The following is a 15,602-nucleotide window of genomic DNA, read 5'->3' as shown; positions in this document are numbered from 1 at the left end:
ACTCAAGCTTACGGGCAATGTCAAATGTGATATACAGTGGCTTGCAAAAATATTCACCCCCGTTGGCATTTTTCCTATTTTGTTGCCTTACAACCTGGAATTAAAATATATTTTTTGGGGGGGAGGGTTGTATCATTTGATTTACACAACATGCCTACCAATTTTTTTAAATTGTGAAACAAGAAATAAGACAGAAAATAGAACTTGAGCATGCATAACTATTCACCCCCCCAAAGTCAATACTTTGTAGAGCCACCTTTGCAGCAATTATGTCCATTTTTGTGGTCCCGTGTGGCTCAGTTGGTAGAGCATGGCACTTGCAACGCCAGGGTTGTGGGTTCAATTCCCACGGGGGGGCCAGGATGAATATGTATGAACTTTCCAATTTGTAAGTCGCTCTGGATAAGAGCGTCTGCTAAATGACTTAAATGTAAATGTAATTACAGCTGCAAGTCTCTTGGGGTATGTGTCTCTATAAGCTTGGTACATCTAGCCACTGGGATTTTTGCCCATTCTTCAAGGTAAAACTGCTCCAGCGCCTTCAAGTTGGTGGGTTCCGCTGGTGTACAGCAATCTTTAAGTCATACCACAGATTCTCAATTGGATTGAGGTCTGGGCTTTGACTAGGCCATTCCAAGACATTTAAATGTTTTCCCTTATACCACTCAAGTGTTGCTTTAGCAGTATGCTTAGGGTTATTGTCCTGCTGGAAGGTGAATCTCCATCCCAGTCTCAAATCTCTGGAAGACTGAAACAGGTTTCCCTAAAGAATTTCCCTGTATTTAGCGCCATCCATCATTCCTTCAAAATCTGACCAGTTTCCCAGTCCCTGCCGATTGAAAAACATCCCCAGCATGATGCTGCCACCATAATGTTCTCGGGGTGATGAGGTGTTGGGTTTGCGCCAGACATAGTGTTTTCCTTGATGGCCAAAAAGCTCAATTTTTTTTTATGGAAGAGTACCTTCTTCCATATGTTTGGGGAGTCTCCCACATGCCTTTTGGCAAACACCAAAATGTGTTTGCTCATTTTTGTCTTTAAGCAATGGCTTTTTCTGGCCACTCCTCCGTAAAGCCCAGCTCCGTGGATTGTACGGCTTAAAGTGGTCCTATGGATAGATACTCCAATCTCCACTGTGGAGCTTTGCAGCTCCTTCATGGTTATTTTTCATCTCTTTGTTGCCCCTCTGATTAATGCCCTCCTTGCCTGGTCCGTGAGTTTTGGTGGGCGGCCCTCTTGGCATGTTTGTTGTGGTGTCATATTCTTTCCATATTTTAATATTTTAATGGATTTAATGGTGCTCCATGGGATGTTCAAAGTTTATTCTGATATTTTTTTATAACCCAACCCTGATCTGTACTTCTTCACAACTTCGTCCCTGCCCTGTTTGTAGAGCTCCTTGGTGTTCATAGTGCCGCTTGCTTGGTGGTGCCCCTTGCTTAGTGGTGTTGCAGACTCTGGGGCCTTTCAGAACAGGTGTATTTTTACTCAGATCATGTGACACTCAAAGTCAACCTGTGTGCAATCTAACTAATTGTGTGACTTCTGAAGGTAATTGGTTGCACCAGATCTTATTTAGGGTCTTCATAGCAAAGGGGGCGAATACATATGCATGCACCACTTTTCCGTTTTTTAAAACTTTTTTAAATAAGTAACTTCTTTCATTTCCCTTACCAATTTTGACTAGTTTGTTTATGTTCATTACATGAAATCAAAATCATTTAAAATTACAGCTTGTAATGCAACAAAATTGGAAAAACACCAAGGGGGATGAATACTTTCGCATGGTACTGTAGCGACGCACCTGAGTGAGTTGGGTGTGCAATTACACGGGTACTTTCCCGAAAAAGATGACACAAACAACTGGATTCGTTATCCTTTTCATGCCCTGCCTTCAGTCCACTTACCGATATCTGAACAAGAAAGCCTCGTCGAAATTGCAACAAGCGGTTCTGTGAAAATTTAATTTAAATCAGAAGCTACTACCAGATTTCTGGATAGGGCTGCGCTCAGAGTAACTTGCCTTGGCAAAACGCACTGTTAAGACACTGATTCCCTTTGCAACCACGTACCTATATGTGTGGATTCCCGGCCCTCACTAGTATGAAAACTAAATACAGGCACAGACTGTGTGTGGAAAATGATTTAAGACTGAGACTCTCTCTAATAACCCAACATTGCAGAGTTATGTGCATCCTTTCAAGCACACCCTTCTCATTAACCTGTGTTGAGTTATTCACAATTTTTGATGAACAAATAAAGTTTTATATGTAAGATGGCTAAATAAAGAGCAAAATTATATTTAAAATATTATTATTTGTGCCCTGGTCCTAATAAGAGCTCTTTGTCACTTCGCACAAGCCAGGTTGTGAAAAACTCACACTCATTCTTATGTTTAATAAATGTATCGTATAGTGTGTGTGTGTGTGGCAGGCTTACAATGATGGCAAAAAAAACAGCATTTGAGAGTGCGCTGACCCTGGTGCTAGAGGGGGTACGCAGCTGCAGGTTGAATGTTTGAAGGGGTACGGGACTATAAAAGATTTGGGAACCACTGCCCTAAAGGACTCTGGTGAGTTATGGCCCATGACACAATTTAATCCGGCTTTCACAATGATTAGGGTTGCCAATTCATTTTGGCCCGCTTCCATACCGCACACGACGCGCTGCACTACAAGTCCCAGCAAGCACTGCCAACTTGTTGAGCGTCAAAGGCAGTGCATTGCCACACACACCTCCTCCCAGACTCAGGAGCCAGCCAGACATCTTCGTGTCAAAAATCTATTAGATAAAGGATTCACACAGAGTATAAATTACTACTAAAGGACACACACGCAAGTATAAATTAGTTAACAGTTGAGTCATCTACTTGATGAAATTACAGCCCGATGTGCTTGCACATCAACTCAACATCAATTGCGCTGTCCCGTTTTGAGCACGTAGCAGAGGGAAAGTACACAGGCAGTCCTCCCAGGCTACTAAAATGTTGCAGTCTGGCTTCGGTTTTTAAAGCTTGACAATGAATAACCCACCCAAAAAACAAAACTTAAATGTTTTACTAGGGTCGCAGCATATTAGCCAACGCACATCCGCAAGCATAGGATGGACAAATATTATTTATCTTGTTTCATGTTAAATTGCTATATAAAGCACCCCATGGTCAATTTCAACATTTTTAAAGGCGCATATTTTTTCAATAAAACAAATGCCAATGTGGGTCGCAGTTGTATGCACGTTATATTCTAAAAAACAAACATACTATTTCTGGCCTGTAAATTATTTTTATTCAATATGGCCCGTGTGGTGATTGAGTTAGACAATCCTGGCCTACAACAACCCCCACCGTTATAAACATGATCCACAGTACCTTGAGCAGTTGCAGTGTGCCCTATGCGAGAACTCCACAAAATCCCACACTCCTGTTTTGTCCCCCTCCTCCTCCTCACAGGTACCGTTGGTCAATGTAGCAAACTTCCTCCTGACAAAGAACCAGACAAACAGAGCTCAGCAGACAGACTCCTTCAATAGACCAGTAGTATACGAATCAGTAGGGTGAGGTGACGGGTAGTGTACGTACTTGTTCTGGGCCCGGTTGGTAGTACACTCCTGCCACACGCTCTCCACCACCTGGGCAGCCAGCCTGCGGGGGATCTTGCTGCCGTGGATACCGCTGCTGTTGGAGCTGAAACCATCCACTGTCGAGCAGAGCTTCAACCACCTCTGTGCTGCCTGAGAATCTACAGGGGAAAAGAAAGTAACTTACGTGATAATGCCCGAGAAGCCGGTGTTTGGAAGATATATAGGCACAGGTGTTAGTACCGCGAAGAAGTCGAGGGCCGGCAAACCGTGAGAATATAGTCACCAAACACTGGCTTCGAGGGCATTATCACTTATTCAACGGGTTACCAACATATTTAAATAACGATTGACATTTTCCTTCATAAACATTCTGGGGCCTCCCGAGTGGTGCAGCGGTCTAAGGCACTGATCAGTGCACAAGGCGTCACTACAGATCCGGGTTCGATCCAGGGCTGTGTCGCAGCCAGCCGCGATCATGAGACAGCTTCGTCCAGGTTAGGGGAGGGTTTGGCCAACCCCTCACCCGAAGCCATGCACACTGTACGGTGTTTCCTCCGACACAAATGCTGCGGGTGGCTTCCAGGTTAAGCGAGCAGTGTCAAGAAGCAGTGCAGCTTGGCTGGGTCATTTTTTTGTAGGACGCATGGCTCTCAACCTTCGCCTCTCTTGAGTTCACACGGGAGTTGCAACAACAGGACAAGACTAACTACCAATTGGATATAACGAAATTGGGGAGGAGTAGCAAAAAAACAAACAAAAAAAGCCCCTTTGTTTTGATGTATTTAGTCATACTATTTCATCTTTCCACAAGATGTAGTCCTGACACAAATCTAGGCTTGCTACCCAAGCCGGCGGGTCATTCGTTCTATCGGTTCGGTTGCCAGAGACATAACCCAGTCGTTAAGTATTTTTGTTCTAAATCTATGGACGCGACTCGGGCGTTCGTTCTAAATGTTCCGTTGCTATTATAACAGTATAGCTTCCGTCCCTCTCTTCGCCCCAACCTGCGCTCAAACCAAGGACCCTCCGCACACATCAACTGCCTCCTACGAAGCATCGTTACCCATTGCTCCACAAAAGCCGCAGCCCTTGTAGAGCAAGGGGAACAACTACTTCAAGGTCTCAGAGCGAGTGACGTCACCGATTGAAACGCTATTAGCGCGCACCCCGCTAACTAGCTAGCCATCTCACATCGGTTACACCATGATGGCTGGCAACGTTCTTATCCCTTGCTTGCTAGCCAGCCAACTTCAACTAACAGTCACATCAAACAGTTTTTTGGGGGATACATTCATAACAATGAGCTAATGATGCACGATTTCACCTGGCATTGGCTCTCTCGCCAGGCCACTGTTGAGAAGAGATAGCCAACTACACAGCGAACACAATCACTTCAAACTGAAGCAGGAATGACAACAAACTAGCTGCATTATGTATTTTTCGATTGACATATCTTTGTGTGTATATAACACATATACATAAACACACAAATTATGCTGATTCATGATTTCGACTGACTGAGAAAAGCTGCCAATATGTCTGTCTAGTCCCAACTCCAGAAACGCTCATTACTATGGGACAGCAGGTGTTCGAATTTCAATATTGAAACAATGTTGCAAATGTCAGAGATAGACAGCAAGGTTAATACAAATCTCCGCAGTTGAAAACCAAATGTTAGTCTAAAAGAAATGGGAGATAATGTCTAGATGGTTTTTAGTGTAGATCTAGTATATAAATTGTCTGGCTGGGCTGATGAGACTGGATTGCACAGTCAGATGGAACAGAGTAAATAGGCATTTCAACGTCAGATTTAGACAGCGGTAACTTGTGGAATAGACACCGGCTGAAAAGCTGTTTTAACCAAATCAGCATCCAGGATTAGGCCTAACCGTAGTATAAATTAATATAATACTCAGTATTAGTGTACACTACTCACTTATCAAAATAATCAGTTAGCCATTGTGCTTCTACATCTGCATTGCTTGCTCTTGGGGGTTTTAGGTGGAGTATCTGTATAAGCACTTTGTGACACGTGTTGAAATATGATTGATTGAACGCATCAGTGTTAAATAATTCAAAAGATGGACACTGAACCCAGACAGCTACACTTGCAGAGTTTGTGGTCCTAATAGACTAATTAGTAAAATGTTAAGGCTACCTGTTTGGGCCTCCTCCGGTGATGTGGGAGGGGTAAGGGTGACAGAGGACATGGCAGGGTCTCTGTGGGCCCCCTGGCCCTCACACAGGACGGGTGAGGGGTTGGCTGATCCCTGTGGGGCCAGGGCAGGTAGGTCTGACTGGGGAACCAGTACTAGACAGGCAGGGTACACCATCCTCACTCCAGCTGGAACAGATCAGCATAACACATTTAGTCAGCGAGTCTCCATCAGAAAAACACACAACTGCAATACCACATACTAACCATTAGAATAACATCCACACTGGACAACACACAACTGTAGCAACAACCCCCATCTTACCAACAAGGACCTCCACGGCTGCTAGTGAGTCGTCCTCCCAGTCTGCATCCTCCATCTTGTCCTCGGGGCGGTCCTTGGCGCTGGGGCTAATGGGATAGAACTGCCTCCACTCCTCAATAAGTTTCTGGGTGGGGTGGTCAGACATTTTGAAGGACTGGCCCGTGACCGTCCCGTTCAGACCGTATGGACTCAAGATGACTGTGGAAGGGAGAGAGGGGACATGAAGTGTGAGGTCAGCACAGGTCAGAATAGAGTCTTGACTAAAGATAAATTAATTATGACAGCAGAGAGCAAGACTATGCTTTAATTATAAATACTACTGCATTGCCTTTGACATAAAAAAACCTATGGACATTCTAGTATCTAACCAATGGCAGGTAGATCAACTGTTGTCTCAATAGGATATGACTGGGTGACCAGGATATAGCTGGGTGACCAGGCCATGACTGGTTAGACCCACCTTGCAGGGGGCTGGCATTTTGTTGTGCCAGGCTCAGATGTTCTTCACCTAGCCTCTGAACAGGCTGGTGCTGGGCAATCTCCACGCTGGTGCACACGTTACTGTCCCCATGCAGGAAAAAGGTGAACGCACACGACAAGTGCTCACTGCAGAGGGGATGGAGAAACAGTAATTCTCAGATCAATCTGGAAATATAATGGTTGGTACGATATTCCTTATAGAAGCAATCAGAGTGAAACATCAAAAGATTCAATGTCTTATGAGATACAGAAAAATAACAGAAAGCTAAATAATTTATTGTCAATTGGATTAACTGGTACCAGGACAAATGACAGGTTACATAAATGCAAAAGAATGTGCAATTAAACAGGGTTAAACAGTGAGGTGACAGGATACTACAGCCAAATTAAAACTACATCAAACAAATCTACAGTCCTATGAGGATGTTAGCAGGGCTGGGGCTTGAAATTAAAAGGTAAACAAAGCTCTGCTGCTGTATGCCGAGTAAAGTCCCATATTCATGATTTCTTGACAGACCAAGCAAGTCAAGATAGACTGGTTTATTACAAATCCGTGCATTCTTCCCTTCTCCCTGAGGCTCACTCATGTTATACGTGCACTGAACAGCTAACAGTAAACGTAGTGATAAAAAACAAAAACTATTCCCATTTGTTTTTCCTCAATCGAAAAGGAGCTTAGGTGGTGGGTGTGGCAGGGGGTATGGCAATGGGCTTGGTCGGCGCTGAAATTCTCTACACAATTTCCTGCAATTCTACCATTTTGTCCATGGAGCAATGATCATTTTTTGAAGTTTAAAAGCTAATTTCGTGCTATTCTACATATTCTGCAATGGAGCGAAGAGAAAATGTTATAGTTTTAAAGCTAATTTACTGCAGTTATATGCATTTTGCTATGGCTAATGCGATGTTCTTATGCTCAAAACAAAATCAATACTGCTAATTTCATTGTTTTTGGAATGATCAATTTTCCCTGATTGACAAGCTTTTATTTTGGTGATTGTAGTACTCAAAGCTTATTATAAAAAATATATATATACACAGCGCTTTGTAAAGTATTCTGACCCTTGAAGGTCCCCAAGAACACAGTGGCCTCCATTCTTAAATGGAAGACGTTTGGAACCAACAAGACTCTTCGAAGAGCTGGCCGCCCAGCCAAACTGAGCAATCGGGTGAGAATGGCCTTGGTCGGTGAGGTGACCAACAACCCGATGTTCACTCTGACAGAGCTCCAGAGTTCCTCTGTGGAGATGGGAGAAACTTCCAGAAAGACAAACATCTCTGCAGCACCCCACCAATCCGGCCTTTATGGTAAAGTGACCAGGCGGAAGCCACTCCTCAGTAAAAGGCACATGACAGCCCACTTGGAGTTTGCCACAAGGCACCTAAAAACTCTCAGACCATGAGAACCAAGATTGAACTCCTTGGCCTGAATGCCAAGCGTCACGTCTGGAGGAAAACTGGCACCATCCCTATGGTGAAGCATGGCGGCAGCATCATGCTGTGGGAATGTTTTTCAGCGGCAGGGACTGGAATACTAGTCAGGATCGAGTGAAAGATGAACGGATCCAAGTTCAGAGAGATCCTCAATGTAAACCTGCTCCAGAGCGCTCAGGACCTCAGACTATTGTGAAGGTTCACCTTCCAACAGGACAACAACCCTGAGCACATAGCCAAGACAACGCAGGAGTGGCTTCGGGACAAGTCTCAATGTCCTTGAGTGGGCCTGCCAGAGCCTGGACTTGAACCCGATCGAACATCTCTGGAGAGACCTGAAAATAGCTGTGCAGCAACGCTCCCCATCCAACCAGACAGAGCTTGAGAGGATCTGCAGAGAAGAATGGAAGAAACTCCCCAAATACAGGTGTGCCAAGCTTGTAGTGTCATACTCAAGAAGATTCTAGGCTGTAATCGTTGCCAACGGTGCTTCAACAAAGTACTGAGTAAAGGGTCTGAATACTTTTGTAAATGTTTTTTATTATTGTTATTAAATTAGCGAAAATGTCTAAAAACCTGTTTTTAATTTGTCATTATGGGGTAGTGTGTAGATTGAAGAGGAATGGCTTTTATTTAATCAATTTTAGAATAAGGCTGTAACCAAACAAAATGTTGAACAAGTCAAGGAGTCCTTTCCGAAGGCACTGTAGGTCTATTATCTTTCTACATACCTTCTCTCTGTTTTTAGTTGCTGAAGTATACACAAAGCGGTTTTCATCTAAACATTTAGTTAATCTACTTTGGACATAGGCAGCAAGGATTATAACGGTAGAAATCTTTCCAGTCAAGTCATTAAACAAACTTTGATTTGCTATAAGGTTGAATCAAAGATGGGAATGTTGGCACGAGAAGGCACCTGACAGGGTTACCATTTTCAAACAAATCTTTACAATCAAAACTTTTACAGTCTGTGTCACATAGATAGCAGCTACATTACTTTGCTGAAAGGATAATAGTCTCAACATACCAGAAATACACAAGTCACATATAAACTGAAACACAAATAAAATATGACAGGGTATTGGTCTGTTCCTAGAGCGACAGGACCATGTCTGCACCACAGAAAAAGCTCATTGTCCATGAATGGGTCAGAGGATGGGTGTGAGGGTTGAGAGAAAAGGAGAGCAGGGAAGGGAGTGAGGACCAGAGTGGCAACAACATTCCTCACATATTTGTTGTGCACTTCTATGTCATTAAAATCCACCTCCAGGTGCCAATGCCTGCTCACTGTGAGGAAAATTATCAGTGAGGCCTGAGCCCTGGCCTTCAACCAGCATGGACAAGACAAAAGATTATTTTAGTTTCAGTTAAAAGTGATCCTCCAAAACACCAACATTCCTTAAATAGGCCTAGTTAAAAATAGACTATTATGGAATTTAAATGTTAAACAACAAGGCTTTATTTCCTCACGAGTGCTGCACAGCCAAGCGGCTAAACATACCAAAACAGTTCCTGTTGACATGGTTAGTGTAAAACCACAGTGCAAACTCAGCATGTTCCAAAGACAGCCCTGTTTACCAGACAGAGAGTACAGGCGACAGTGAGACCACTGGATCTCACTCACACCCCCACCCACTCTCATTTTCACCAAGTCCAAGCAGGCACTGCTTCAACACCCACTTGTAGACGTCTTCATCCAGAACATTGGAGGCCAAGGGGCCAATTCTCAAACACTTCACACCCGTAAACACATCGTGACACCTTAACCCCCCAGTGAACATGCATTGCAATCACCTCAATTCTATCTCATTCTACCGTGTGTGTGGGGTGGGGGCTCTGAAATTAACAGAGCAAAACGGAAATGCTTGAATTACTTGGACAGGCAAAACAGACAGGGCTCAAATTAGCTCCTCAAGACACTCCAGGATTCCCCCAGGCCCCATTCAAGTGCAGGGGGAAGCCAAAACTGTGATGTCATTCCCCTTAAAGAACCATTCGGGCACACATTTTTTTCTCGAGGCAAGCCTAAGTCAGTAGCCGAAGTCTATGCCCCTTCATCTGTGATTAGTCAAGAGTAGCGATTCTTCAATAATTTATGTTGCCATTCAATGAGAGACTACTCATTTTTATGCACATTTTTACATTGACAAATACTGCACCAAACATCTTTGATGTAAAATTGGGTGACCAAAATTATCTCTGCAAAATCGTCAAAATTAATGACGGATTTATTGAGTTCTTAGATTAATTCGGACAATTTTGAATAAGTGTATACTGGCTACGTCGTCTCAAAATGGACAAACAGTACCATTGACGTTTTTCCCCCCTAGATTTTCAAGCGAAGGTCTTTAAGGGAGTGTGCGAGCACACCTGTTAGGTTGGCCTAGCCGAACTGAAGCATGCTCACGCATAACAGGGCAAGAATTAATACAGTATGCATGTCTACTCTCAGCAGCAGAACAAAACAATCTGCTGCTTGTTCAGCCTGAGACAGGCATAGATTCCCTAATCTTTCCAAATTAATTTAATGGCAGTATAGTAGTTATTTTGGAAATCAGTCAGATAATCTGTGCAGGCTGACTCACGTGAACAAGTATACATTCACTTGTACTGACAAATACTCTACGGACAACAAGAACAGGAAACTCTAGACATCCAAGTAATCCAGCTGGGCTATTAACAGAAAAGAATACCGAAGCGGACATGAACTAAACATATGCTACCTTTGAAGAGCAAAGTGTCCTAGGTCGATTTCAATGAATCCATCTATACAATTTACCCCAGGGTTTGTTTCAAGAATAAATCATAAGGGACAAAAGTGTCAGATAGGGAGTAAATGACAAAGTGTCTACATTTCTATGGCCTGTGTTAGAAAGCATATGCCCAAACATCAAGAGGAAAACTATCACACTAAGAAACGGCTGAATTTCACACTAGACACCAATGCATGTCATTAACAACTTTGATTGGCATCCACTCAATTTACTGAATGCCTACATTTGTATCCAACCAATTTACTTGGCAGACATTTTAATCCAGCGCAATGCATTTCTAAAATCAATAAGGAAGTACAATGATCAGGATGACTAGTTGACCTGCTGTATACATTTACTAGAAACAGTCAACAGAGCACTCTGCAATACTGATGAAGACATCAATGCACTGGTTACAGAAGAGGGTTATTAAGGGGACTCTTACCTCTTATTGATGGGCTTCTCATCCTTCTCGTAGGGCTTGACAAACCACTTGCCAATACGGACAAAGCTGCGATTCATGAGGCAACGCTCCAACAGGTTATGGACAGCTTTGAACAGGAGTGTGCGGCACTCATAGGACAAGCCACTCTCCCACTCGCCGTCCTCCTCACCTGAGCCAGGAAGAGAGAAAAGACAGTCAGATTCCTGCTGAATGTTCCATCAACATCACAACTGTAAACAAGAACTCAAGAATTGGTGGTGTCACTTTTTACCATGGGTTCAAACACTTCAGATAAAGATAGGATGGGAATGTTTGACCATCTGCCAATGTTTACAATAAAACTCAACACATTATGCAACCATGTACATAATATGTTAAAGGGAACTCCACTCAAAAACAAGTCAAGCGGTCTCGCCTTCAAGATTTGACATTCAAGAACCAAAGTGTCACCACCCACATCATGAAGATATATATATTTTTTGCTTTGTCAGTGGCAAGGCCTATAAGATCTAGCCACCAGGCAGCCCCTTAGCTCCCTACAGGGTAAAGCTAACTACTTTAAAAGGAGCTGCGACCCCAATGAAAAAGCTGATGGGAGATATAATTTATGCGTTCATATGATTGGTATCGTGATGTGCAAACCCACTCCCAACAACAGGCAGAACTCAAAACTGTAGGCCCAACATGTAAACTACTTGCATCTTTTGTTAATGAAAGATGCAGGCAGTCATTGAAGTGTGTCAGCCTGTGGACTACTGTGGGTCCTCAACTGAGCAGTGTCTCTCCCCATTTGCATGACACTTGCAGCCCCTCTCCCAAATGTCAACTGAGAGTTCATCCTAACTCCAATGCCATGTGAGCAACAAGCAACCCTTCCTGTGGCAGAGGCTAGCCCTTACTTGACAGCTCGTGGTGGATGAGCTCGGCGAAGCTGGGGTCATCCCCCCACCAGAAGAGCCAGAGCTCGCGGCGACCCGGGGTGTGGTGCCTTCGCCACACGCTTAGCACATCGGCCGCCAGGCACCGACTGAAGCTGCACAGGATGGGGTCCTCCTCCGTCACGGGGAACAGGATGGGCGAGGAAGTGGGCCCCTGCCACACAAAACGTCGCCATTTTATCCCAGTCAGGTCAGCCTGGGGGACAGGGTGAGAAAAGAGAGCTGAGACAGAGGCCCAATCCAAAAAATGAACACTACACCATGTGCACTTGTAGAGATTTGGGAGGATTTGACAGGTGCAAAGAATATGGTACTAGCTCCACCTTGCCATCTGATAGGCTAGGTGGAAGTTTCACCATATTGCTTATACCAACCAAATCCTTTCAGATCTCCAAAAGTGCATAGGGTCCATTTGGGATTGGCCCAGAGAGAGGCTTCAAGCCCGCTGAATGCAAAGCAGTGCAGTAGTAGCCTGACAACTTTAACAGCTGCACTATCCAATCAATGTGAAGCACCTCCAAATACAAAATGTAAAGGAATGCACCTGTTCCTTCTGTGCAACCTAACCTTCCAACTCATTAGTCTTCAAAGGGTGGGAAATCCCTTTCTATCAAAGTATTTAGTGCCAATGGATATTACCTGGAATACCTTTGAATGCTATGCAACACATTTGCCAGAAAAAATAATATAGTACCAATTCAAAATATGACAAGATATTTCTTATATCCTAGTTTCAATAAAATATACAGTTTCAGAATTACTAAAACTATTTGTTGTTTTTGTCACAATGCGTTGCTTATCTTGGCCAGGCTGCAGTTGTAAATGAGAACTTGTTCTCAACTGTCCTACCTGGTAAAATAAAGGTGAAATAAAAAAATAAAAAATAACTAGTAGCCTATAGTTCATATTATGTACACTTATCTGGGTACCCTGCTTAAAGTTCTATCCATAGGGGAGTACCACATAATACTACAATGAGGAAGTGTGCAACTCAGTAGATTCTTGAGTTGTAGTTGACAGCATTGGCAATAGGAATGCTCACTGAAGAAAACAATACTGTAGACATAATCATAGGCTGACTCATGATATTGTTGGCCTAAAAAGTTAGCCATAACTAGCTAGCTACCTAGCCAAGCATCAAGTTGTAAACAAACAAGGAACACCATGACTAGTTGCTAACTAGTTGGATATATGCAATTGCAGTCAAAATACATTGCTAATGGTGCTGATGTGAAGAATAATAAACAAATCTCACAATGACAGACATCACAAAACAAACTGAACCTAGCAAGCCAGTTAGCCAACATTAGCTAAATTAGCTAGCTAGTGAGCGACATGATATAGGTAACTAAGTATTTTTGTAGTTGAATCTGGTGAACTTCAATTGCTATAAACTAACATGTCAACCAATACTAATGTTAGCTAGCTAACGTTAGCGCACTTGCAAAATTGTATTAGCCAGCAATCTAGAACAGGCCTTGACGCCTCCACAGTCAGCTGTAGTCAAGCGGTTTAGCTTGCTGACTGGCTAGCCAAAATGGCTTTCTGGCCTCAGTTTGAGCTAGCTAACGTTAGCATGCTAATAGCGAGTTTAATCACTTACCAGGCAAAATAGGTTGGAGTGGCAGTCCTCCAAACTGGCCCCGTTTGGTACAAAACATGAACTCATCCTCACAGAGTGGTTGAACAATCCATCGTCTCAGTTACGGAGAAGAGCAATATTCAGCTAAGTTTTAAGCTATTTAATCTGGATAGAGTATTTCGTCAAATACCCCATAAAACTAAGATGCTAACTGGCTAGTTATTTATACAACCGGTTGATGATGGCTAGCCACTACGCTAGCTAAACAATATCGCTGTCTTGATAGCCAGCTAACACAACTAGTTAGCTTTCTACGCTAACAAATTCATCAACCCCACTTCGAGTCCGTTTTCTTACTTTACTACACAATACGTTTAATAAAATATATACACGAACCATACCACAACCTCACCATAAAGTAATCTACTAGTAATCTTAAACAATTTCAGAGCAAAGAAACTCTCCCCTCCTCTTGAGTTTCGCTAGCTAACATAGCCAAGTCAGACTAAATAAAACAGTTAGCTAACACCACCCTTCTATTCCCCATAGTCGCCGGAATCCGATGAAACTATAAAAACTTTCACTCAAATACTGAAATCATGATGTAAATGTCCAGTATGGTTAAGCATTTGCGTTCACTGATTCTCGGGTCCTGCAGGTTTCCATTTGAATTCATGGATTGAATTCTTTAATGGCGGCCAGGAGGACAACTCTGCCTCCCAACTCCCATTGGCCAATATGTGGTAACGGGAAAGGGGGGGGGGGGGGGGGGGGGGGGTCAAACTATAACTGATGGCTCGTAGCTGAGTTTACTGATCAAACCAGTGAGATCAAACCTTTGTATCAGGCAAATCTCAGCCTATAATGATCAACACGCTTTCAGGCTCCAGTCAGCTATAATCTATAACAACTGCATTGTATTATTAGCTGCTATTATAGCAAGCCTTTTTTTAAATATATATATATTATATGAAACATTTCTAGGTGTACCCTTGTACTGTATACCTAGAAGGGATAGATATATAGATACAATATAAATCTGTTTTTATAAATAACACCTACTACTATCAATAACATACAGTGGCTATTTCTATATCACTTTTGTGTGCATCCTAGATATGGGTGCTGTTGCCTACTAGAATATATGGGAAATATATGGGAAGGTGAGATAAGGAATACCTGGGAGAATGCGATGAGAATGCTGACCTTGAGTTTGTCTGTCCATCAGGGAAACACTAATGCTCTGTGCTTAATGGAAATAGTAAAAACATAACCTCTCATCCTGGCCCAAGGCAGTCCTGAGGCTGCACCTGAACATCGCAGGTAACCCTCAAGACACATAGGTCTCCTGCAAAAAAGCCCAACATGTCACCAAAACTGGGCACATATGTACTAAATGTTTGAATTTGTGAAAGGTTTCTCATGTTATTTTTCAGAAGGTAACATGACATAAGGTAGATTCAAAAGGTAAATAGAGCTTAATGAAGGGGAATCATACCTCAAACATACACATAACTGCATGGGGGAGCTCTGACAGAATTTTGCCTTGATGCGTGAAAAACACTAAAATCGTTCCTATGACTTGAATGGGATTTATGCCACAAATGCTAAAACGTTATCATGGAATCAAGCCAGGGAAACAAAAAAAAAAAAAAATGAATTGCTCTCATATCTTGTCCATAGACTACTTACAGGGTAAGAACACCAATGTGCCATTTTGTAGTTTGGATGAACTATCCCTTTACATTTAAGTCATTTATCAGATGCTCTTATCCAGTGGTGTAAAGTACTTTAAAGTGCTACTTAAGTAGTTTTTTTGGTATCTGTACTTTACTATTTATATTTTGACAACTTTTACTTTTACTTCACTACATTCCTAAAAAGAATATTGTACTTTTTACTCCATACATT

The 15,602-nt window shown here is 42.7% G+C and overlaps 1 protein-coding gene across 1 annotated transcript in view; it reads right to left on the bottom strand.

Moving 5' to 3' along the window:
* The window catches only part of LOC129831933 (mediator of RNA polymerase II transcription subunit 13-like), a 31,065-nt gene extending 16,650 nt beyond the window's left edge, over positions 1-14,415 (bottom strand). Inside the window, exons 1-8 of the mRNA XM_055895560.1 lie at positions 13,713-14,415; positions 12,071-12,305; positions 11,172-11,340; positions 6,520-6,665; positions 6,060-6,257; positions 5,738-5,923; positions 3,578-3,737; positions 3,368-3,478 (exon numbers count right to left, since the gene is read on the bottom strand). Coding sequence (XP_055751535.1) covers positions 3,368-3,478; positions 3,578-3,737; positions 5,738-5,923; positions 6,060-6,257; positions 6,520-6,665; positions 11,172-11,340; positions 12,071-12,305; positions 13,713-13,778 — 1,271 coding nt within the window. The 5' untranslated portion in view covers positions 13,779-14,415. The remainder of the gene's footprint in view (positions 1-3,367; positions 3,479-3,577; positions 3,738-5,737; positions 5,924-6,059; positions 6,258-6,519; positions 6,666-11,171; positions 11,341-12,070; positions 12,306-13,712) is intronic.
* Positions 14,416-15,602: the final 1,187 nt, after the last annotated feature.

Source organism: Salvelinus fontinalis, chromosome 33, assembly GCF_029448725.1.
Source record: "Salvelinus fontinalis isolate EN_2023a chromosome 33, ASM2944872v1, whole genome shotgun sequence".
Taxonomy (NCBI): Eukaryota; Metazoa; Chordata; class Actinopteri; order Salmoniformes; family Salmonidae; genus Salvelinus; species Salvelinus fontinalis.
This window is presented reverse-complemented; position numbering and strand designations above follow the sequence as displayed.